Source organism: Moschus berezovskii, chromosome 20 (genome assembly GCF_049115385.1).
Source record: "Moschus berezovskii isolate FMDL1 chromosome 20, NW_MosBer_1.0, whole genome shotgun sequence".
NCBI classification, from domain to species: Eukaryota; Metazoa; Chordata; class Mammalia; order Artiodactyla; family Moschidae; genus Moschus; species Moschus berezovskii.
In genome coordinates this window covers 22,212,435-22,237,466 of record NC_142479.1, presented here as the reverse complement: position 1 = coordinate 22,237,466, position 25,032 = coordinate 22,212,435, and the positions used below count along the sequence as shown (strand labels likewise).

General features: G+C 46.7%; 1 protein-coding gene across 2 annotated transcripts in view; it reads right to left on the bottom strand.

The window, feature by feature from the left end:
* LOC129539289 (uncharacterized) overlaps positions 1-25,032 on the bottom strand; it is a 67,326-nt gene that overhangs the window by 35,967 nt on the left and 6,327 nt on the right. For both annotated transcript variants that reach the window (XM_088828635.1, XM_088828636.1), the window contains exon 2: positions 7,240-7,553. In XM_088828635.1, the coding sequence (XP_088684761.1) occupies positions 7,256-7,553 (298 nt within the window). In that variant the 3' untranslated portion in view covers positions 7,240-7,255. The remainder of the gene's footprint in view (positions 1-7,239; positions 7,554-25,032) is intronic.

The following is a 25,032-nucleotide window of genomic DNA, read 5'->3' as shown; positions in this document are numbered from 1 at the left end:
GCGTGCACGCGCACATGCCCCCCCTCATAAATAGTACAGTGCGCCGCTGCCCCACAATACATATTTAGTATTCACGTAATAATAGAACACAGCCAATGAAACAGATGACCAGGTTATAGGCACAGCCCCCACTGCCATCACCCACGTGTCCCAGAGGCCTCTGATACCCAGTGAAGGTGGTCCCAACTCTGAACAATAAGGCTATACAAATTATACCAGCCTAACTTATGATTTATCTTAGCCTGAATCCATCCAGTCTCTGCCTCATGGAGAGAAGATACTGTAAGAGATTATATTTTACAATCTCTTTTCACCAAGAAACACTATAACCACATTCCTTTGTTTGGAGATTCGCTGTATAGACATGGTTCACCTGTCACCCCTTCCTGGGTGGTCAACAGCTTATCTGCGACTCCACCCCCACCCCACACCGCTCCCCCCACCAACAGCCCCCAAGAACTAACACTTCATTAGCAGGAGATTAGCGCTTTCAAAGATCAAGCAGTTGAGCAAAAGAAGCTTTAGGTTGGATATGTGATTCTCTTTACAAAAGCAAAATCGATTCTGTCTTTAAACTGGGGTATTGGTGTATGTTGGAACGCTTCCATAATTTATCACTTCTGTCTTTACTGCACCTCAGAAATGCTCTTCAGGAAACTGACAAACATGTGACAGTGTTTTGCAAACATTGCAAAAGAAGCAAAGGCACCTGCTATATGGCATGAGTCCCAAAATGGCGATTGTTCTCAACCTTTTGTTTCTTAAAACCCATCAATCACTCTGGTCCTGGGTCTCAACAGTTTTAGAAACAAAAAAGGACACTTTTAATGAGACAGACATTTACATGTTTATATGTAATATGCCTTTTCCCCCTCCTGCTAGAATGAAAAACAAATTTTACTAAATCTGTTTTTTACTGTCATCACTGGATACCAAAACTGCTCAACTAATAAAATTACAATGTGACATACTTTGCAAATTAGGTAAGCTCACAGAATTATCTTCAAGACCCACGTCTTACTGCGTGTGTTCTTTAGGAATTATGCCATTTAATGTGACATGGCAGTCACTAATACAACTAATACAATCCAATGCTCATTATAACATTTTCCAGGGTACTTAGAGAAAAAGAAATGTGTAGTGTTTTTTTTAGAAATTCTGTTCCTGTATTTATTTTTCACATGAGGTTTTCAGGACAAAAATAACTGCATTAACATTTTGGAGAGTTAGCTTTATTACATGTTAAAGACAAGCTGGCGGGTAGTGGGAATGAAGAGAGATATGTCCTTGACAGGTAGAGTTGATAGGATTGGACGGTACCCGGCTTTTGTCCACAATCTCTAAGTCGTCACTGTGTTGGGGGTACAAGACTTTTTGGGAGTCACTGGTGTAGAACGCTAGTGCTAAGAAGCAGCGGTGGGCGAGTGGGGCTCTCGCCGCCACCGGGTCAATACAAGCCTTCAGAGCATCTTCCTCACTGCCACTTTTCTCACTGTGACACTGCATTTAGTGTCTAGGCAGGAAGGAAAAACCCAAACCCCCGCTTTGAGCCCAAAGGAACCCCACGGGGAACAAAAAGAACCTGCCTCCTCATTAGGCTGCAGCCTCACAAGGAGGCCCAGCTGCTCACAGCAGAGCAGTGGAGGGGGTGAGGTGGAGCCTGGGCTGGGTAACCTCAGCTGGTCGCGGAGTTGCCAGCCTCCGACACCTTTCCTCTAAGGTCCCAGGGTGCTCAGAGCAAGCTGTGTCCTGGAACGAAGCCAGCGTGCCCAAAGTGGGTTCACGGTAGATTAGTCCAATCCACCGTTCTTAAGTGGCCTCCTTGCCAGGCCATCCAAGGGCTAGCAGGAAGGCGGTGTGGGAAGGACGAAAGACTGACAGTTTTTCAGGAAAGGCTTCGTGAAGATCCAGGTTGCCGTAACAGATAGTATCCACTGAAGTGAGCATTAGATTGTTTTCACTGGGGGGACAACTGCTCTGATGGAAACTATTATTATTTTATAACCAAAGTGTATTTTTATACTGTGACTTGCACCATTAAGTGAGAAACAAGAGCATGAGCAATTCCTCGTGCCAACTCAAAATACCTATGAGTGCAAACACTTCAGCATTTAGACCACAACACCCCCTAAGAATGCAATTGTAGGAGGCCTCAGCACATTCCCTAGATAGCTCTGTCATCGATTCAAAAAGCAGCACCCCCTCCCGGCACCCCCCATCCCCAGCATCCTACAGAGCAAATGCTGTTACCTTCCTGCCAACACACACAGCTCTGCTGTCCTCTTCTTAGCCTTGCAAATCCAACTCCTGTGCTCCAAGTTCTAAAGCGAAACTATCTTGGTATAAAGTCAATTTGCTTAGTGTCAGGGAGTAACAGTCCTGTCCACCCATCTCCTTGCCTTTTTTTGTTTTTTGTTTTGGACATCAAGGCCAAGAGAAGCAAAGGGACAACTTTATATTTGCATAGAGCTTTGTGATTTGCAAACCACCTACACATCCATGATCTCATCCAGTCTCGTAACAACCCAATGAGGTAAACCTGCCGCCCCGACACTCAAATAAGGTAGGGCTACCTCCTAGGGCTGTTAGGGCCATGGCACGTAGTAAGCACACAACAAATGCTAACTACTAGCCATAGACACAGCAAATATTACTCATTTCATTGGTGAGAAACTGAGACTCAGAGGTTGGACAGCTGATTTCAGGCAACGAGGCCTCTAGAAATCTAGAGAGAGCTGGGAAGACAGCCTAGTGCAGGAGTCTTTCCACCACCGTATCAATACCGACTCTAATTGTTTAAAACCTGATAACTACACATTTCCATGGAGGCTTAGCTACGTTGATGAGACAGAAGCCTGAAGTCCTGATTCTGTTCCCAGCTCTCTGCTAGCCCCGGAGCTTTAGTTCTCTGCACCTTTGTGTCGCCTTCTCCATAATGAAGGCAGACTCACTTAAAACAAAACAAAAACCCAAACAATGGAATGTCAAGCTTCCAGATGAAAGGCTCTATTACAAGGACAAAGTATCATTTAATTACACTGCTGCTCCAGTTAGTTGCTTCCCAGCTCCTAACTCCCACTGGGTGGATTCTGAAACCGCATAGGAGATTATGTCAAGAGGGGAGAACAGGAGAAACATTCTCTCCCTGAACTTTCTTAAATGGAAGAGAGAAACAAAATGAAAAGAAAGGCCTATTTTCCAGGGAGGGGGCTGGGGCAATGATCTTTCCATTAGGCGAACTTGCATAAGAAATCTATAGATTATTTAACACCGGGGGTGGCTGTGGAATGAAATAAAGGAATCTTTGTGCAATGCCAGCCACAGTTCCCTCGCTCTCCCCGCAGTCAGGAATTTAACCCAGCTCTTTAAATCATCAGGCCCCAATGCGCCCCATCTGTGCACCGGTTGTAGCCAATGAAACTGAAGCCTGTGCTGACTTTGGCCTGGACTTGTGAAGGAGATTTTCTGCCCCAAAAGGGGGCAGGAAGGAGGACATCAAGTCTTTTTGTTCATCACTTAGTCTTCTCCCAAGGCTCAATAAGAGCCATCCATCTGTTTATTTGATCATTTATTGAGCTCTTGACGTGGGCCAGGTTCTGACCCAGAGATACAAAGCTCATAGGATATGGCCCCAGGAGGAAAAGGACGTGTAAGAGCTCCTGGGAGAGAGGAAAGAGGTAAAGAAAAATGATAGTCCAGTGGTTAAGACTCTATGTTTCAGAAATGCAGGGGTTATGGGTAAAATCCCTGGTCGGGGAACTAAGATCGCATAATAGTGTGCAGCATGGCCAAAAAAAGAAAAATGGAAGCTCCTGGCTGAGGCACAGAGGCCTGAAATACCCGCATCTGCATATCCAGGGAAATGCTGCCGGATATGCCAAGAGGCTAGAACATTAAGCAGGGAACCCTGACTCTAAAGCTAGGCTCTGCCAGATCATCTAAGGCCATGAACAAAGTTAGTGAGACTGCAGGTATGTGAGCGAGTAAGGCTTTGAAGGTTGAACTTTATTCTAACTTCAGGATTTTAAGCAGAGGACCTGCCAACACCTGATTTACACTTTGAAAAGATCCTTGTGGCTCTTCTCGGAAATGTGCTGTAAGGTGCGTGAGTGAAAGTAAGGAGACCAGCTGGAGTCCAGACAAGTAAAGATGGTGAAAACTGGCCAGATTTGAAATATCTTTTGAGGGCAGAGCTAACAGGACTTACCTGTGGATTAGATATGGGGACTGGGTGCAGGGGGAGGGGAAAGCAGGGCAGTAGTAAGAAAGGAATCAACGATGACCCTTTGGCTTAAAACTCAGCATTCAGAAAACTAAGATCATGGCATCTGGTTCCATCACTTCATGGGAAATAGATGGGGAAACAATGGAAACTGACAGACTTTATTTTTGGGGGCTCCACAATCACTGCAGATGGTGACTACAGCCATGAAATTAAAAAGACACTTGCTCCTTGGAAGAAAAGCTATGACCAACCTAGACAGCATATTAAAAAGCAGAGACATTACTTTGCCAACAAAGGTCCATCTAGTCAAAGCTATGGTTTTTCCAGTAGTCATGTATGAATGTGAGAGTTGGACCCTAAAGAAAACTGAATACCAAAGAATTGATGCTTTTGAACTGTGGTGTTGGAGAAGACTCTTGAGAGTCCCTTGGACTGCAAGGAGATCCAACCAGTCCATCCTAAAGGAAATCAGTCCTGAATACTCATTGGAAGGACTGATGCTGAAGCTGAAACTCCAATGCTTTGGCCACCTGATGTGAAGAACTGACTCATTGGAAAAGCCCCTGATGCTGGGAAAGATTGAAGGCAGGAGGAGAAGGGGACGACAGAGGATGAGATGGTTGTATGGCATCACCGACTCTATGGACATGAGTTTGAGTCAACTCCTGGAGTTGGTGATGGACAGGGAAGCCTGGTGTGCTGCAGTCCATGGGGTTGCAAAGAGCCGGACATGACTGAGTGACTGAACTGAACTAGAACATTAAGCAAGGAACCCTAACTCTAAAAATAGGCTCTGCCAGATCATCTAAGGCCATGTGCGCCAGGCCAAAGAGGTAAGACATCAACTCTGAAGGCCATTACCACCTCCCCAAACTCCCTTCTGCTCACCTTACAAGGCCCCTCAAATTTCTTCCAGAAATTCTTCCTCAACACGCTCAAAGTCATTGCCATCTCTTCTTTGAGAACTCAAGGCTTGAGTTCTTGGACAACTTGTATGCATCTCAACTTCTCCATTCATATAATATATGACTAGCATCACCTACCTCAAAGCCGTCTTAGGAGGGATGAGTGAGATACTATTTAAACAGTATTAGGCAGCAGTCCTTTGTGCTCTGAAGGTACCTACACACAGTTTATGGTTACCTCCATTTCTTAGGACACACAGCACCTCTCCCGGAAGTTAAAAAGACATCTTGGCTTCCGCTTTCTCTGGAGACTTCGAGGAACAGGACAACTCACATGTTTTTTCCCCTCCAAGCTTGCAGGCCCCCTTCCAAAGCAAAGAGGACTGACTGCCTCTCTCTCCTCTCACTGACACAGCCTCCCCGCAGCCAGACCTCCAGACTCAGGGGATTCCCAAAAGATCCAAGAGGAATCTGAGACAAGATGATTAGGTTGACAGGGGAGGAGCTGTAGACTGGCCGGAACATGAGCAGCACCGAGGAGAGTGAGCAGAGACCTAGAGAGGGCAGGTGGGCCCGAGGCCTGGCCGCCGAGGGCGCTGGGGTTCCAGCTCCGGGCTGAGCCCAGAGCCCGGGAGGGGCCTCGGAGGAACAGTTCCAGCCGCAGCCCTGCCTTGAGGGTCGCCGCCACCAGACGCGGCTGCTGGAGCGGCTCCTGTGCTTCCTGTCAGGCCGGCCAGCTGGACGGCGCGGCTCTGTGACTGCGGACCTGCCTCCCTCCCGGGCGGCCACCGCACCAGAGGCGGGAGTCGGGGGCCATCTTTGCTAGCACTCCTTGTAAACAGATCAAGAACACTGGTTTTTTTTTCTTACTTAGTCTGAGTTAGCATAAAAGTTTCTTTTCTTTTTTTTTACTTCAACAATATGAAGTCTACGTTCTGAAAGTGTGAAAGTGTTCTTCGCTCAGTCGTGTCCGACTCTTTGCGACCCCATGGACTGCAGCCCACCAGGCTTCTCTGTCCATGGAATTTTTCAGGCAAGAATGCTGGAGTGGGGTGCCATTCCCAAAGAATGCTTTTTTTTAAATTATTATTAGAGGATAATTACTTTACAAAATTGTGATGGTTTTTGCCATACATCAACATGTAGGAGCATCAGGGGCACGTATGTCCCCTTCCTCTTGAACCCCCCCTTCCCAGCTCCTCCGCACCCCACCCCTCGAGGTTGCCACAGAGCACTGGCTTTGGGATCCCTGCCTCATACACGGAGCCAGCTCCCACAGGCCACCTCTAAAGGGACAAGTCCCCCCTGAGCTCCTCTTCCTTTCCATGCAGCCTAGCAAAGCTGTTTCTCCTCCCTCGGGAACTTAGAGCCAGGAGGGAGGGAGCACCCCTGAGAATGCTGCTTGCAGGAGCCGGGGTCTGGACTACCATTGGGATACTTGGTTGTTTGTTATGAATAATAATCCCCCATCCCAGCTTTAGGGAGCAGTTGCCAAGGCTCCTCAGGGAAAACGGGGTTCCCGTCTTTCTTCTGATTGTGATCAAATGTCATGCCATGTCACCTCACGCAGAAGCCCTAAAGGGACCCACAAACCAGTGGGTCAGCTCTTCAGCAAGCCACTTGTGATTCACCCAAAGGTCACCCACGTTAGTAACTAAATCATCTGGTAACCGTCCCTGGGAGCTTAAAAAGCAACATTCCCTCTCTCATTTCAGCCATTAACTGCTCCTTCTTTTCTGTCTCCTACCTACCACCTTTCTTAGAAGTCCTTTCCAGGCAGGCAGCCCCCTACGTTGAGTTCATCTGCCAACCCAGGCCAGGCCACCTGGGTGCAAGGCTCCAATCACTCCTCGGCCCCCATCCCCATGACCTGGGGATGTCAACAGGGATGACACCCACTTTCCAAAGTTACAGATTAAACTAGTACTGTATCCCCCCAACTCCGAGTTCTTTCTTAGTTTTGAGTGAGACAACCATGCAGATCCACCCTCCCTGGACAAAAGGAGGAATACAAACATCCCGGGCCCTTTGGGAGAGCTGGTCCATGTCTGCAAACCCAGAAGCGCCCTCCCCCAAGGTCGGCAAGGAGGGCCTGCAGCGAACATGTACCTTGGAAATAAGTTCATCATGATTGGCCAAGTGGGCTCTGCAGTGAATGCAGCTGTAGGTCCGGTGGCAAGAAGGCAGATAAGCCTGGAAAGTCTTGGATCTGGTCATCTTCACCATTGGCGCTGCTGAGCGGGAGGTGAACTCTGGGGTGGCCCACGAGGCACTCCCACAGGACGGGTCGCACGGGAAACACCGGAAGACGCAGGTAAAGGCCGTGGTTTGGCAGGGGGTGGGTGTGCGGCAGGCTCCACACACTGGTGATGTCTTCAGAGGAAGGACCCTCAAGCAGAGGTCTCGGGCTGGTTCTCAGCAGCCTGCAGGGCCAAGATAAGCGAAATCATTAGCTAGATGGAGCTGGGCTTCCTGTAAAGCCAGTAGAGTCCAACTGCCACCCAAAAGAGGGCAACATTTACAGCATAAAATGATCCCCTTTCTGTGTTCTTACACTGTGCCAATATGCCCAATGAGTAAGAAAGAAACCAGCGGAGATCCCACTGTTGCTGCTGATTCAGTGTCGCCTCAGGGCTCTCAGGAGTTACCCTACCAATGTCCAGCAAACTGGCATGAGCACCACCCCCCGGAAGCCCTAGACATGGTGGTTGTTTAGTCGCTAAGTTGTGTCCGACTCTTTGGCAACCCCATGGACTGTAGCCCGCCAGGATCCTCTGTCCATGGGATTTCCCAGGCAAGAACACGGGAGTGGGTTGTCATTTCCTTTCTCCAGGGGATCTTCCCCACCCAGGGATCAAACCTGCATCTCCTGCATTGCAGGCGAATTCTTTGCTGCTGAGCTATGAGGGAAACTCACAGCTCTAGAAAAGGCCAGGCTTAAAGATATGCTACCTACAGCCCCAGGGAGAGGACCCCTGGGGGTCCTGTTTTCCTGATCCAACCAAGATAAATGACTTTCCTACAGTCAACAATCACAAACAGATTTGTATTCATCTCCAAACGCCAGGAGTCCTCCAGCAGTTGAAATCACCATCTGAAGAGGTGACAAACCCCAAGTCTCTTTTGTGTATAAAGGAAACACAGGATATAAAGGATCAAGTTCCCAACCAAGAGGATCCCTCATGGCCAGGCAGTTCCTTTGAGAAATGATTCTCTTTGTAATATAAGGGCTTCCCTGGTGGCTCAGAGGGTAAAGCGTCTGCCTGTAATGCGGGAGACCCAGGTCTGATCCCTGGGTTGGGAAGATCCCCTGGAGAAGGAAATGGCAACCCACTCCAGTATTCTTGCTTGGAGAATTCCGTGGATTGAGGAGCCTGGTAGGCTACAGTCCATAGGGTCACAAAGAGTCGGACACGACTGAGCAACTTCACTTCACTTCTCTTTGTAATACCTTGCCCAGAAGGAGATGCTCAGCGCATTTGTTTTTAAGCAAGTAAAATGAAGGCAACTAATGGCAGAATCAGACTCCTGCATCTCAAATTCACAGTAACAGTGAATCTGACCAGAATTTCTCTTCAACACTCAAACTTTCCATTACTCACCCCACAGTACCAAGCATTTCTCCTACCACAGCCTCAGCTTTGTGATTCCCATGGGCAACAAGGACATGGAGAAAGGGGTGGCTGCCAGGGTATGTCCAGTTAAAGGTCTGAGGGCAAAACCCCAAGCTCTGAGACCCACTCTGCTTTTCTGTGGCTCACATACCTGAGACTTCTGGATCTACCTATTCCCTGGGCTTCATTCTTCACTAACGGGGGTGGTGTTCCCACTTGCCTACCTCCCAGGAGAGCCAGAGTGTTAATTAACACCTGTGTCATGCTTTGAAGATAAAATTATTTAGAGAGACGGGGGAGGAAGACAAACAAAATCAGATCTTCCTTGCTGCATTATGCCTGGGATCCATCTGGATGTTCGGACAAAGCCTGCCAATCACAGTCTTTTCCCTCCCGACCTCCACTGGAACCAAAGCTTCAGCAGGAAAGCCACCCTCCTCCCTGGCATCCTTCCCACTGCAGTGTGGGAAGTGCACTGCAGGCCTCTATGCCCCTGGGGCACTCTATAGCCTCCTGAGTGGCTAACACCCCTGGCCAGCACTAGGCTCAAGGACAGCAGTGGTCACCATCTCTCACCCTGCATGTCTCCACATCCAGAGTAAGCTCCACATCCAGAGTGACCAACTGGTCACCTGAAATGTCCAACTGCTGAAGGGGTTCAGACCTAGAGGGGCCGGCACAGTGTCTTGGCTGCTTGAGTCTCCCACTGCTAATTTTAAAGAGGAGTAATCAGGGACTTCCCTGGCAGGCCAGTGGCTGAGACTTCGCGCTCCCAATGCAGGGGGCCTGGGTTCGATCCCTGGTCAGGGAACTAGATCCTACATGCCCCAACTAAAAAGAACCCATGTGCTGCAAGTAAGACCCGGCACAGCCAAATAAATATTTTGTTTTTTAAAAAAGAGTAATCAGATTAAACTGAGTATCACTGAAGAATATGGGAGGGGCAGGGGTAAGAGGGGCTTCCCAGGTGGCTCCAGTGGTAAAAAAAAAAAAAAAAAGAAAATCTGCCTGCCAACACAGGAGATGTAAGAGATGAGGGTTTGATCCCAGCGTAAGGAAGATCCCCTGGAGGAGGGCACAGCAACCCACTCCAGTACTCTTGCCTGGAGAACCCCAAGGACAGGGGCCTGGCGGGCTATAGTCCATGGGGTCACAAAGAGTCAGATACGACTGAAGCGACTTAGCACACGAGCATGGATGGGGGTCAGAATTCACCTACTCAGCGTTGCCTCAGCGTGAGGCCTGGCCATAACAGGAGACAACGTGACCCCTTGGAACAGAGCCGCTGCACCTCACCCTAAGCTTACTCTGCAAACGCTAAGGTGAGTGGTCCAAACCAGAGCCCACAGTAGACCAAGGCTGTTGGGTGTTGAAGGGTTGCAGGGGTAGAAAGAGCCAAGGACCCTGCTTGGGGTTTCCTGAAAGAGCCTAGAACTTTGCAGCACTCCTGTGTCATTCTCAGGAATGGCAGCATTTCCAGGAAAGGAAGTGGTGAAAGGGCAGGGGGCAGGAACAGGACAGACAGGGCAAGGGAAGCGAGCGGGAGGCTTGCCCCAGGCCAGGTGCTCCTGAAGGCCAGGGCCCCCCGCTGCCCAGTGGAGAGCAGGAGGAGCACCAGCTGGCCTGCCTGCCTTTTATCCAAACTTGCGGGAAGGCGAGGCTCACAGACAGTGAGCCCTGGCTGCCAGTCTGGGTTTACAGAGCAGCCCCAGAGTCTGTTTTCTTACACACACAGACGGCTTCTAAATTATGCATTTCCCCAGAGTAGAATTATTTCTTTTCTCACTTCTCTTCTGTAGGAAAGCCCCCAAAAAAGTTCACAGGCAGGGATTTCTGGTTATGCTCAGCTTCAGATGTGAATCTCAAAACTGACGCAAACCTTTGGAGAAACTGGCATTCATAGTCTGCATGAAACACGCATGTGTCACATACGAACACATTCATCCAGCTCAGAACTTAAGAAGAGAAAAATGGACCATGCAAGCTACATCACAGGCTGCCTGGTGCTAGAAAAGCCCTGAACGGCCTTGGACTTTGCTCTACAGTTGCTCAGCTCCTTGCAAAGTCTCCACTCATTCCTAGGAATTGACAGGAACCCACAAAAGGTGACTCCTTCCCCAAGACGGAAAGAAAGAAAAAGTGGCTTGCTGAAATATGAATCTTGTTCAACTGCTGCAGGGCAAATGAGAAGGAATAAGAGGGGGAAAGTGGAAAGCAAGGTGAAGGAGGATCAAGAGGGGGGTCCGTGAGCCTGAGAAGAAAGGAAAGAATGGCCTGAGTCAGAGAAAAAGTGAAGAGCTGGAGACCAAAAAATAATCACCAATTACTGTCTCCTCCCCTCTTAAGGCCAAATATTAAAAGCTGCTTCTTTAAAAAGCAGTCAGTTTTTTAAAAGGAAGTAAAAAGAAGTCAGTTATTAGGAAGGAAGATGAAATAGCTTTGTTTTTGTTTTTTAAGGAAGAAATTAAGGCTACAGGGCTGCAGAACTCACCACATTTTAATCTCTGGTCTCCGGTACCTGCTAATGGGGCCACAGGCTCCACAGGGCTTCCTGAGTCCACCTTGCTGAACACATTGTGGAGTTTAAATTGATTTCCAACAATAATCAAATGAGCTCAATATTTAAAAGCCTCAGGGCACGTGTACAAATTAAACACCATTTTAAGCGAAGTAATAATCCATCACAGTGGAAATTAAAGGGAGATTTGCTACCGCCTCCAGCTGGCCCCTGCTGGTTGGCGTGGAAAAAAAAGATATGAACTATTATGATTAAAAACAAAGACCTCAGATACGCCATGCTGAGAGCCAAACTCACAGGGAGCGCACAGCGAACCTAGACATCCCACCTCACGGACTGGGCTTCTCCACCAGAAGCCACGACTGCAGGTGGAACTCAAAACAGAACCTTCTGCGTGTCCCCAGGATGGAGGGGAAGGAGGTACCGAGCCCTCAGGTAAGTCATGAAGGGACTGGACAAGTGACAGCGAACAAAGCTGCATCCGATCTCACAGAGCCCCAGAAATGGGGAGGACGGAATTCTCCAGGGGAAGTGACACTCCCCCCAGCCACAGGACAGGACCACCCCGAGGTGTGCCTCAGTGCCGTTGCGGTTTCACGGGGTGTTGTCTGGAGGAGGGCAGGCAAAGAGTGCCTGGAAAAGAAGTGGGCTCTGGAACCAGAAACCGGTGGTAGGGGACTTCCCTGGTGGTCCAGTAGTTAAGACTCCACGCTTCTAGTGAAGTGGGTGTGGGTTCAATCCCTGGTCGGGGAACTAAGATTCCACAGGCTGGCCAAAAAAATAAATTTAATAAAATAAAAATAAAGTCATGAAAATGGTAAACTAAAAAGAGAGACTGGTTCTGCTCCACTGTAGCTGAGTGACTGTGGCAAGTTATTCAACTCCTCTTACCCCCAGCTTCCCCAATTCTAATGAAACCGACATACTCAGGGTGAGGAGGATCAGATGAGAGGATATAAATACATGCACGATGCTGGCACACAAAACACCAAAATTGTAGCAATTACTATTTTTGGTGGTCGATGAATTAAAAAAAAAAAAAGATGCTGCTGCTTCAAAAAAAGAAGGAAAAGAAAAAGGAGGCCAGAGAGTTCAGAGACAGACATGGTTTCCCTGCCGCTTCATTAGGATTGTCTAGCTTGTCTCCAAGCAAGGTAGATGGTACCATTGGGATCACTGGGATGACATTTCTCTAAACCTAGAATTCTCCTCTCAAGGTGGTGAGCACACTGGAGGAACTGCAGCAGTGTTCCTTCCCCTAAGGAGCAATTCCCCTTGTGGCCATGCTCGCAAAGGCCCTAAAGCACTGCCAGGAACACAGCATCTCTGATGCACACAGCCCTGGCAGGAAGCTGAGTCTCCTTTCCCCTTAAGCCCACCTTCTGCATTTCAGTCAGTCTGTGTTTAAAAAGCAGATTTGACCATCTCATCACTTTCATGTCCTTCATAAAGACAATACGAGGCAGTAGGTGAACAGATGGATTTTGGATATTTAACTTAAAAAAAAAAAAACCAAAACACTTAATTCAAAAAGACCTATGTACCCCTATGTCTACTGCAATACCATTTACAATAGCCAAGATATTGAAGCAACATGTGTTCATTGATGGATGAATAGAGATGTGGTAATTATATATATATATTTATTCATATACACACACAATGGAATATTAGTCATAGAAATGAATGAAATATCGCCATTTGCAGCTACACGGTTGCACTTGGAGGCTATTGTGCAAGGTAAAATAAGTCAGAGAAAAACAAACACCATATGATTTTACTTACATGTCTAAAAACAAAGCAAATGAACATAATAAAACAGAAACAGAGTCACAGATACAGAGAACAGACTGGTGGCTGCCAGAGAGGAGAGGTGTGGGGGGATAGACTAAACAGGTGAGATACAAACTTCCAGCGATAAAACAAATGAGTCATGAGGATGAAATGTACACACGGAGAATTCAGTCAACAATACGGGAATAACCTTGTATGGTGACAGGTCTTACTGTGGTGGTCATTTCATAATGTATAAAAATTTTGAATCACCATGTTGTACACCTGAAATTAATATCATCATATGGTGCAATATGTAGTTAATTACAACTATATTTTTAAAAAGGGTTTTTGGAACCAGACTCCAAGGATTTCAAATCGCAGTTCAATAATTTATTAGCTGTGTGACCTTGAACAATTTAACTCTCTGGACCTTGCTCTCTTCATTAAAATCTAGGAACACTAAAAATGACCTCATAAGGCTCTGGTGAGAATTAACTAAGCTAAAACCTATAAAGTACTTAACATATGCACCTGGCATATAGAAAAGAAAGAAAGAAAGTCAAGTTGCTCATTCGCTCCTTCTCCAGGGGATCTTCCCAACCCAGGGACTGAACCCGGGTCTCCCGGATCTCTTGCTGGCAGACTCTTTACCAACTGAGCCACCAACGGAAGCTGTCTATCTATATATAAATACATATATCTGTTGAGGTTACAGCTTAACCACTTTCCAGCTTTTTCCATCTTGTACTTATCGTAGGCCCTAAAGGAGGAAATGGCAACCCACTCCAGTATTCTTGCCTGGAGAATCTCATGGACAGAGGAGCCTAGCAGGCTACAGTCCATGGGGTCGCAATGAGTGGGACACAACTGAGCACACACGCACTTACTGTAGGAAGTCTTAGGAATCCTAAGGAGGATTTCATGCTGGCTTTCAGGACAGGAGGGTAGGAGCATGACTGACTAGCTTGTTCCAGGAGGAAAGACAGAGGACCCAACTGGAGGCAATAAATAGGCTGCAGTGGAAAGGAGACAGGTGAGCCATTCTGGGACTGAAGACAGAAAAAGCAAAGCAACAGAATGGCTGTGGAAAACCTCTATCCCAGGAGATACTCCTCTCTCTTCCCCTTTTTCCTGATCTCACCAGAATCCTCGACCCTGACCAGGGAGCGGGGAGACCCAGTTTCCCTGGGCTGCCACCTAAGAGAAGTGGGTGGTGGTATCTTCCCCTGGTGAGGAGGACAGGATTAGAAATGGACTTGGATTCTGTCTTGTTTCTTCTCACTAGCTGCATCACCACTGGGCAAGCTGCCTGCAAGAGGCTAACAGTGCCTACCTCGTGGAGGAGACAAAAGCATCAAATGACATAATGCAAGTGAAGCATTCAGCAGAGCATCTGGCATGTGGCTGGTACTCCATAACCTTGATTAGTTGTGATCATCCTCACCAGCAAGAGAGAAAAAAACGCGGGAACCCTTCCTGCTCACAAGACCCAAATGAGCAGTGCTCCTGTCTGCCAGGTTGACTCATGGTGGTTAGAGGGTAAGGCCTAAATTAATCCACTTCAAGGTATACTGTGGTTTAAGCAGGTTCTGGTGGCTTAGCTGGGGATCTGACATTACTGCAGTGTCATTGTGAACAACAGACCACTTCATCACTTTGTGCAATGGAAGTTACCTCTGCAGTCTGCATTGACGCTACTAATCCCAGGAGGGGACCGCTACTGAAAACCTTATTGAAACTCTGCATTAAAACTGCCACAAGCTGATGTGCAAGGCACGTGGGAAAAACAATGCTATCACTTCATGGTTAACCACTTTATACCTCTGAACTCAGGTGGTACTTTAAATCCATCCAGTTGATGGAAAAAAAAAAAATTGGATATTCAGGAAACCACTCTTTCATAAACAAAACCAACCATTCATCTCTATGTTGGATACAGGGTCTAGTCTTGATTTCAGGGGGATTATCTGTCAGATGATAATCCTACATGATCTCTAGGATTCCTTCAGCTCTTAAAATCCTGATTTCATGTTGTAATGATGTCTCTGCCAGCTGAACCCTGCCCCAGAGTAAAGTGTCCACCCACCAACCTTCTGTTTCGTGAGGTCACAGAAACATGTCAGCCTCGCAGAGTCCACTGGCTGGACAGTGCTTGGCAACATCTGTTAGCAAAACAATATATTTACCACATGGCCCTTAGTTCAGCACTCTGCCTGGGAGGCCCCCATGTGAGGCTTACATCTGTTAGAACATCTGCAGAGAGAAGAGGCACTTCCTCTTGAATATTCTGAAACTTGCAAGTAATTTACTAGTCATTACATACAAAAAAATGTTGCTAGTTGGCTAGGAAGAGATCAGATATTACTTTGGGTTGTTTCTACAATTCTAACCAAATAGTATCTGTCTGAAGATTCATTACCAAGTACATTTGGCTCAAGTTCATTGATGGCTTCCTTCTTTTTCTTATACAACACCAAGATCCAAAAAGGATTTAAGGGGGCTTTACAAAAGCACAAATCACACAATACTGTTAAAATAGATTAAGAAATTAGGGTCAGAAGAATTAAAGAACAAAAAGAGAGTTAGGACACAAACGCATGCTATTATTAAATTGCTAAAGATTTACTGAATTTCAACTGCAAATTTGGCTTTGAGCTCCCCAGGAACCAAGGCAGGAAAAGAAAATACCAGCCGGTAGACGTTTTATATTTCCTATTAAATAAAAGCATCTTGGTTGTTGTTCAGGATATAGATTCTCTGAGAGACATTTCTCCTCTGGGTGGTCGCAGGAGACAATGAGCAAGCCAGTGGACAGAGCCCCAGAGCGTCAGCCCTTCCCACCATGGAATTCTCTTGCAAGACTTTCTCAGAGGCCCCACCATGAAAATGGACAGTGTGAGGAACACTGAAGGGCGATTCAGTAACTGGGATTCTACACGGGGTCAAATGAGGGCGGCCCAAGAACGTGGCTTTCGGATGGTCTGGCTGGATCCAGCGATATCGACTCTCCGGAGGAATGGGAGAGCTGCAGAGCCTTCTGGCAGCGCTCCACGAATATCATTTATCACAACCAGGCTTTTGAGTAACAAAAATACGGGCAGCCTCCAACATGCCAAGTCCAAACACTAATACTTTTGAATGCGAGCACTTATTTGGCCCTGGTGCTGCATTCAGCTCTCTCGCTGGGCTGTTTTTTCCCCTGAAACTCTCCCTTACGGGCCTCCTCTTGCCTCTCTGGGTTCCTCGGTCTCTGATGGAGCCTCAGTCTCCCTGGAAGCTCTTTCATCCTCCTCCTCCTTGGAGGCGCTTCCACCATATGCCTGCCTGCCTTGCCTGCCCTCCCCCCACCCCCAGCATTCTCATCCACACTCAAGTCTTCTAAATACCTCTCTGGATTCCTTTCTTTCTTTAATATTTATTTATATTTATTTATTTGGCTGCACTGGGTCTCAGTTATGGGATCTAATTCCCTGACTAGGGATCGAACCCAGGCCCCTTGCATGGGAAGTGTGGAGTCTTAGCCACTGGACCACCAGGGAAGCCCGTGGATTCCTCTCTACAGGGAGACCCCTTTCTGGCTCCTACAAAAGCACTTCAAATTCCCAAAGCCAGCACCATCTCTCCCCCTCCCCCTGGCTCCCATCCCCTGTCCCCTTCTTCTGTTCCCTCCTCCTGGAGGCCCAGCTGCCCAGGCAGGAAACACCCTTTATTCTCTCTCCCTTCCATGTCACTCACACACACCCCAGTCTGTCCCCTACACAGCTGACTGCCTTGACAACACACCCTCCCGTTGTCATCCTCGGTCACAGCCGCAGCATCGTGAGCCAGGTCCTCTCTCATCCTGAACTTCCTAAACTAGTCCCCCTGACTCAGCACTTACCTCTCCAACCCAACCGTTCCAGAATTCTATTTATACAGCACAATCTGATCAGAGCTCTCTCCTGTTTCAAACCTCCAGTTTCCTAGCAGCCTGCGAGACAAGGCTCAACCCCCGTTAGGTGGTACTAAAACCTGGGCCCAATTCTCTGTCTTCTTGTCAGCTTCCCACACTGCTGCGAACCTGTTTCCCCATCAGACCGAGCTCCTTCATTACCTTTTCTCAAGTTATTTCAGCCTCCCGCAAAGCCTTAACCTATCTTCTCTGCCCAGTAAATACCTCCTCGTTCCTTAATACCCAGCTCAAATAAGACCCTGAAGAGGGACTTCCCTGGCAGTCCAGTGCTGCCAATGCAGGGGACGCAGGATCGATCCCTGGTTGGGGAGCTTAGGATCTCACATGTCTCAATGGCCAAAAGAAAAAGAGAGCCTAAGCAGAGCTAGGGGCCCCCTTCATCCAGCATGCAAAAAAACTGTTCTCTGGAATGGTACTTTTCCACTCTCAGACTGGAAACTTTCTGCAATCAGAGGTCCAGGCTCTACCCGCCCACCCTCCTTGGTTCCCAAGGACTCCTGGTATCCAGCACACTGGAGCTTCTTGATAAATGTTAATTAACTGAGTAAACATAATGACCGTCATTGGCTCCGTGCCGCCCTATAAAGCTGGTATTTTTTAGTCTCCTTACTTTGCCATTATCCAGTACATTTAAAATCCTGAATTCTGGGCATTACATGGGACTCACACACCATTAATGTTCCACAAATTCTTCTGATGTAAACTCACTTGGGCTGGCAGGTTGAAACTCAAGACTGTGGAGACCCATCTCTGATAGGTCCCACCATAAAATCCTCTGATGGTTTTACTCAGCTGCTGTCTGCTGGCAGAAATACTTCCCATTCAGCCTCCCCTGGCCCTTCCCACCCCTGCCCACCTAGGGCAACTTCCCAAGGCACCCTCCCCAGGCTGGCAGTAGCTTCCAGACCCCTAGAGAAACCCCCAGAATTCCCACCCAGGAACCTTCTCTTCCAGGATGGTCCCCACTAACGCCCCAGGGCAGTCTGAGCTGCTGCTCTTGGTAAGAATGAGTCAGAGAAGACGCAGTGTCAGACTTGGTTCAGGCCAAGAGGGAAAGGGTCCTTTGACCTTGCCTCTGCTCCACATTTCAAAGAAACCAGATCTACCCACTTGCCAGTCCCCAGGCACTGTCACCTTCCGTGTCGGTCGTTCATTTTGGGTTTGGCCGTGCTCAGAGATGATAATCCTGGTTAAAACAAAATGAATGCATTCTTCCCATGATCTGGGGCCCAGACAGGGATCCAGCCCATTCCTCTGTCCCAGACAAGGCTACACGTGAACTGCTCTGTAAAGCAGCCATTTAGAAGATCTGTAAAGAAAACATCTTGGAAAGCAGAGCAAGAGATATGGCCAGTCCTCAGGTTACTTCTCAAGGGAACCCTCACCTTAGACTCCTCCAACCCCAACAAGGACAGGCCCCCAGCTCCATGGGATAGCACTTGTCACCGTTGTTATTGAGATGATTATTTGATTGTTGCCTGTGTCTCACACAAAGATCCAGTATTATTTACTGAATAAATGAATGTCTTTTGGAACACGGGCACTGTGTGACCTTGATTTCTCTTTAACTGCTGCTCCCCTAGGGCACAGCTGGGGCCCCAATTAGCTACAAACCATCCATCCCAAATCTGCCAATACCATTCTATTGTTCCGCTGTCAGCATGCCTTTGGCTTTCTCACTTTAATCTCCCAATTCAAATAAATCCAAAACTCGACTCTGACATCTGTGGCTGGGCTCCCTGCCTTTCCACGATTGGAATTTGGAAACTGGACGTAAAACTCAGGAGAAAAAAAAGGGCAGGGGCACTTTCAAAAGGCTGCCTGTATGTCCAAAGTCTCAGCCATCACCACCCCAAAGATGGATGCATTTTGTTCTAAGAATTAAACTGTCACCTAGTGTGGCCATTTATTGAAAGAATGGAAAAGGAATAGGGTGGGGGAAACAGATTCATTCTAGAGCAAATTTCTGGATTCTTCCTGTTATTGGGAATAGCAGATTTTAGTAAGAATGACAGCCTCATCTCCTTTTCAGCCTGGCACACCAAGGGGGGCCAAGCGTGTTGCGGGTGCAGCCTTTTCATATACTTTAAGAGACCTCCACAAAGCTAGTAGTTTATGGGTTAATCTTCCCACTAGATTGTGTGTCATTCCTGACCACGTCCAGGAACCACATCCGGTTAATCACCTGTCATAGCTAGCTCAAAGCCCTGCTGGCACTAACAACTCAGAGAAGGAAGGTAGGAAATGAGCGAAGGAGGTAGGAAGAGGTACTGAGGCCTTTCAGCAACTGTCAGAAAGCCTCCAGAACTCCACAATTTATTAATTTCTTCCTATGGGCCCATGAGGGGTGAAGCACTTGATATGCATTATCTCAATCCTTACAACAACCCAGAGAGGCAGGTATTATGATGATTACTTCTATTTGAAAGATGATGAAAAAGCCCAGGAGAAGTTAAGAAATTTGCCCAAGGTCACTCTGCTAGAAAGTACCAAAAAATGAACTCAAAGTGTTTGTTGCTCAGTCATATCTGACTCTTTGTGACCCCAGTGACCACAGGACTCCAGGCTCCTCTGTCCATGGGATTCTCCAAGGAAGAATACTGCAGTGGGCTGTCATTTCCTAAACCAGGGATCGAACCCAGGTCTCCTGCACTGCAGGCAGATTCTTTACTGTCTGAGCCACCAGTGGCTTAAATGAAAGTACCAGAACTGAGGTTTGAATCTGGGAACCACCCTCCCTCTAGGGGATCCTTCAACCAAGACAAGGCAGAAAGTGACCTGAAGAGATGCATCCTTGGTACTGAGCCCTCTAAGACAATACCTCCCGGAGAGACAAAGTCAATTAATGACAACACAAAACAAAGATGTCAAGTTCTCTCAAAACATCTTCAGACTCCCAGGGTTGGCCCAATGCGTCAACTTTTAATTGCAGCAACCTGAGAAAACAAATGAGGGAGGGGAATAACCTGAACCAGAAGGCAGGACAACAGATTAGACACAAGAAACACCTAGTTTTCAGTTCTTATCACCTTTTCATACTAAGGGAGTATTTAGCTTTCCGGCTGCAGTCACAGGTGGAAATACTTTTCCCCTCAAATCCTGTAGAAAACAAATTAAGAATCATGTAAGCAACACTAACCAAAAGCCCTATCTAATATATATTTACATAATACACATGTTTACACCATTAGCACAGCAAATACTGAAAGTGAATCCTTTCTACCTTATGGTCCCTTTGGAGGTGGGTCAGTTTAGGTAGGGACACCTCAACAAAGACGAAAGTGGTCAAAGAAAACAATTAAGGGGAAACAAATACAATGGATGATACACGGGACTTACAAACAAAAGAAGAAAAGGAAGAGGCAACCCTAGAAACTAAGGGAAAGGAGGCCAAAGGTTAAGGAGGCTTAGTAGCTGGTTTCTGCCTGGGAGAGCAAATGCCTTAGTGATTTCCAGAGCTCAGACATGAGTGAGGTGGGCTGCGTAGAAAAATCTAGGAAACAGGGATATGCAGGGGTATTATTTGCTTATTCTTATTAGATTCCCTATCCTGAAAATTCTGATTTTATAGGCCTTTAGCTGGGCCAGGAATTCTTAAGACAATCAAGGTTGAGAATCCCTAGGGACAGTCTCACTTTTGAGGATGCCTATTACCTATTACAATAAACTGTGAAAATTCTGAAAGAGATGGGAATCCCAGACCACCTGACCTGCCTCTTGAGAAACCTGTATGCAGGTCAGGAAGCAACAGTTAGAACTGGACATGGAACAACAGACTGGTTCCAAATAGGAAAAGGAGTACGTCAAGGCTGTATACTGTCACCCTGCTTATTTAACTTATATGCAGAGTACATCATGAGGAACACTGGGCTGGAAGAAGCACAAGCTGGAATCAAGATTGCCGGGAGAAATACCAATAATCTCAGATATGCAGATGACACCACCCTTATGGCAGAAAGTGAAGGGGAACTCAAAAGCCTCTTGATGAAAGTGAAAGAGGAGAGTGAAAAGGTTGGCTTGAAGCTCAACATTCAGAAAACAAAGATCATGGCATCCGGTCCCATCACTTCATGGGAAATAGATGGGGAAACAGTGGAAGCAGTGTCAGACTTTATTTTTTTGGGCTCCAAAATCATTGCAGATGCTGACTGCAGCCATGGAATTAAAAGACGCTTAATCCTTGGAAGGAAAGTTATGACCAACCTAGATAGCATATTAAAAAGCAGAGACATTACTTTGCCAACAAAGGTCCGTCTAGTCAAGGCTATGGTTTTTCCCATGGTCATGTATGGTTGTGAGAGTTGGACTGTGAAGAAAGCTGATCACCGAAGAATTGATGCTTTTGAACTGTGGTGCTGGAGAAGACTCTTGAGAGTCCCTTGAACTGCAAGGAGATCCAACCAGTCCATTCTAAAGGAGATCAATCCTGGGTGTTCATTGGAAGGACTGATGCTAAAGCTGAAACTCCAATACTTTGGCCACCTCATGCGACGAGTAGACTCACTGGAAAAGACTCTGATGCTGGGAGGGATTGGGGGTGGGAGGAGACGGGGACGACAGAGAATGAGATGGATGGATGGTATCACCGACTCGATGGACATGAGTGAACTCCGGGAGTTGGTGATGGACAGGGAGGCCTGGCATGCTGTGATTCATGGGGTCGCAAAGAGTTGGACACGACTGAGCGACTGAACTGAACTGATTACCTATGTATGGTTTTTCCAGTAGTCACGTATGGGTGTTGAGAGCTGGACCATGAATAAGGCTGAGCGCTGAAAAATTGCTTTCAAAGTGTGGTACTGGAGAAGACTCTTGAGAGTCCCTTGGATAGCAAGGAGATCAAATTCATTGGAAGAACTGATGCTGAAGTTGAAGCTCCAATCCTTTGGCCACTTTATGCGAAGAGCTGACTCACTGGAAAAGACCCTGATGCTGGGAAAGACTGAGGACAAGAAGAGAAGGGGGTGACAGAAGATGAGATGGTTGGATGGCATCCTGACTCAATGGACAGGAGATTGAGTAAACTCAGGGAGACTGTGAAGGACAGGGAAGCCTGGAGTGCGGCAGTCCATGGGGTTGCAAAGAGTCAGACACGACTGAGCAACTGAACAACAACAATTATCTATGTCAGCTAGGCCACTGTTCACAGGTCTTCATCGTCCAGAGTTCTACTGCGGATGTAAGTCACAGTCCACTTCTGTGGAGCTACTCGACAGCAATGGCAGCCTAAGCACTTTCTCCTTGCATCACACATGCCTCCTGGCATTCCTCGTACCTCTCACGTTCATACCTCCGTGCCTTTGCACACACTGTTTCCCCCGGCATGCTTCTTTCTGCATGTTGAAATCCTCTTCACTCTTCCCAGTCCTATCTCCAAAACGCCTACCCTTCTTTCTGTATCGCTGTAAGGACTTTAAACTCTTTCTACCTTGTACTCCGGTTATTGACATAGATGCCTTAATCACTCCTATTTGAGGATATGCTCTTAGGGGCCATATTATAACTTATCTTTTTCTCCCAAAGGTCTTATCATCTATTGAATGATGATTACCCAGGAAAATAAAATAAGACCAAGGTTGAATTTCAGCCCTAGGCCAGAAGTTCCTCTTCTCTATCTCAAAAAAGTAATTCAAATTTTCCTGACTCAGGCAGGATATGTTCTCTTGCTCCAGGTACTCCCACCCAGAACACCATGGGAAAACTAATCACTAGGCAGGTCAATATTTCCTATAACAAAATTTCACATCAGCTAAAATAACGCTACTTTCTTCTGCCCAACCGATCTCAACCACTGTTCGCACCCAGCGGACTCTGTTTGAGCCTCAGTGGCACCCGTTTGGCTTCCCCAGTGGCTCAGTGGTAGAGAATCTACCTGCCAAGCAGGAGACATGGGTTCTATCCTTGGGTTGGGAAGATCCCCTGGAGAAGGAAATGGCAACCCACTCGAGTATTCTTGCCCGGGAAATCCCATGAAAACAGAGGAGCCTGGCGGGCGACAGTCCATGGGGTGGCAAAGAGTCAGACACGACTTAGTGAGTAAACAGCATCAGGCACCCATCTGCCATCTGGATATCAAGCCTTTCTTTCATGGCAAGAAACAGCCAAGGGAACTCCAGACACTAGAGGCTAATTTCATCCTGAGCGGGGACTCTCATTTCAGCTAAAACCTACTAAGTCTGGACATACTGCATTCCCAAGACCACGGGGGAGGCCTGACTGCCCTGTAACACAGGAGACCGGAGAGGTCAGTGACCCAGCCAGGACACAGGGATTCAGGTGGCAGTGCCACACCTCACTGGCAGATGCTGCTTAGTGCCATCCCAAGAGAGAAGGGAGGCCTAGCCTAGTATTGAGACATTATGAGTTCTTTAGAGTTTAAGTCAGGAGTTGGTACTCTTCCAGAATGCACAGGAGTTGTAAGAGCCCTGGACCTAAGAAATAAAGGATACAGTTTACAATCTGTGTTGTGTCCTACTTAGTTCCGTGTATTAATAAGCAAGTTCTTATTGCCTGTTTGAGCCTCAATGTTTGTGTCTCTAAAATGTAACACCTAAAATGGATTTGAATGCCCAATCCAGCAAATATCTAAATAATACAGAGTTATAAACCATTAGCTCAAAAGCAGGGAAAATAAAAGGATAAAGTTACCACTGGAAAAAATTGGGATACAGGGCCCGACAGTTACTAAAGTCAAGCCACAAATTTGTTTCTCTGCTTCCTGGCAGCCAAAGCAAAAAGAGAAACATGATCAGTTACACCCAACTGTCCACAAAGGAAAGTCATGCCAGTTCCCTGGGAGAGGCAAAGCTTTTCCTGGCACCAGATTCTGAAAGAAAATTTCTCCAATTAACAGAGACATTAAGTGAAGCTGTAGTTTTAAGTCTTCAACAATGTAAACTCTTACAAGAAATATAGTAGCAAGTTACATAAAGCTATTTTGGAGAGCATCAGTCCATAAAGCAAAGGGCAGGACACCCATCTCAAGTTCATTTCAGTGAAAGTAATTCTGGCGGGGCTGAGCTAATGTGGCCCAAGTATGCAGCTTTCAGTTGGCCCAACTTAAATCAAGGATAAAACTAAGACCAGGTAGACAACTTGTTCTTCCAAACACTTCTATAAATATTACTTCTTCCACATGGATGCTTATTAAGAGTTGGTTAGCAGTTTCCAATTAGATGACTTCTACATTCCATTCCAGTTCAGATAAATCTAAGTGACCTTCTTGGTCTTCATTTACTTAATTTAGAATTTGGTAGTTTTCCCCATCCTACTGCACTCCCAAATCAATTGGAATTCCTGCCAGTGAGAGAGACAGAGAATCTAACTATTAACATTACTCTTGCTATTAATAGCTAATACCAAGTGCTTATGTACCAGGCCCCGGGCCTGGGTTCCTGTGCATTCTCTCATTTAATCCTCCCATCAACCCTGTGTGATATTAACTATTATTAGTCTCATTTAACAAATAAGGAGCAGAGACTCAGAGAAAATGTCCAAGGTTACAAAGCTTTCTGGTTCCAAAGTAAAGATTCTTAGCTCTACTTACAGTGCCCAGTATTAAAGAAACACGATTACTATGTTTGTCAGAACAATGAAGCCAAGAGTGAGGCTAGCAGAGCAGGCAAGAGTTATTAACAGCAAAAAAAAATAACAATGGAGCTTTTAGAGACTTTGGCAACCTACAAAAAGAATAAAAGGATGAAAAGTTTGTGAGAAGCAGAAATCCCAAAAGAAAGTAATTCCACAGGAACAGGAACTCTCAGGAAAAGGAAGAGAAAACTTCTTTTCCTCCTCTTCTCTTGGAAACAAATATTATAAAATAGATAACCAATGAAAACCTACTGCACAGCACAGGGAACTCTGCTCAATGCCCTGTGATGACCTAAATGGGAAGGAAATCCAAAAAAGAGGGGATCTATGTATTACATACACACACCTGATTCACTTTGCTGACCAGTAGAAATTAACACAACATTGTAAACCAACTATACTCCAAGAAAACTTAAAAAAAAAAAAAAAAACAGAAAAGAAAGTCATTTCCT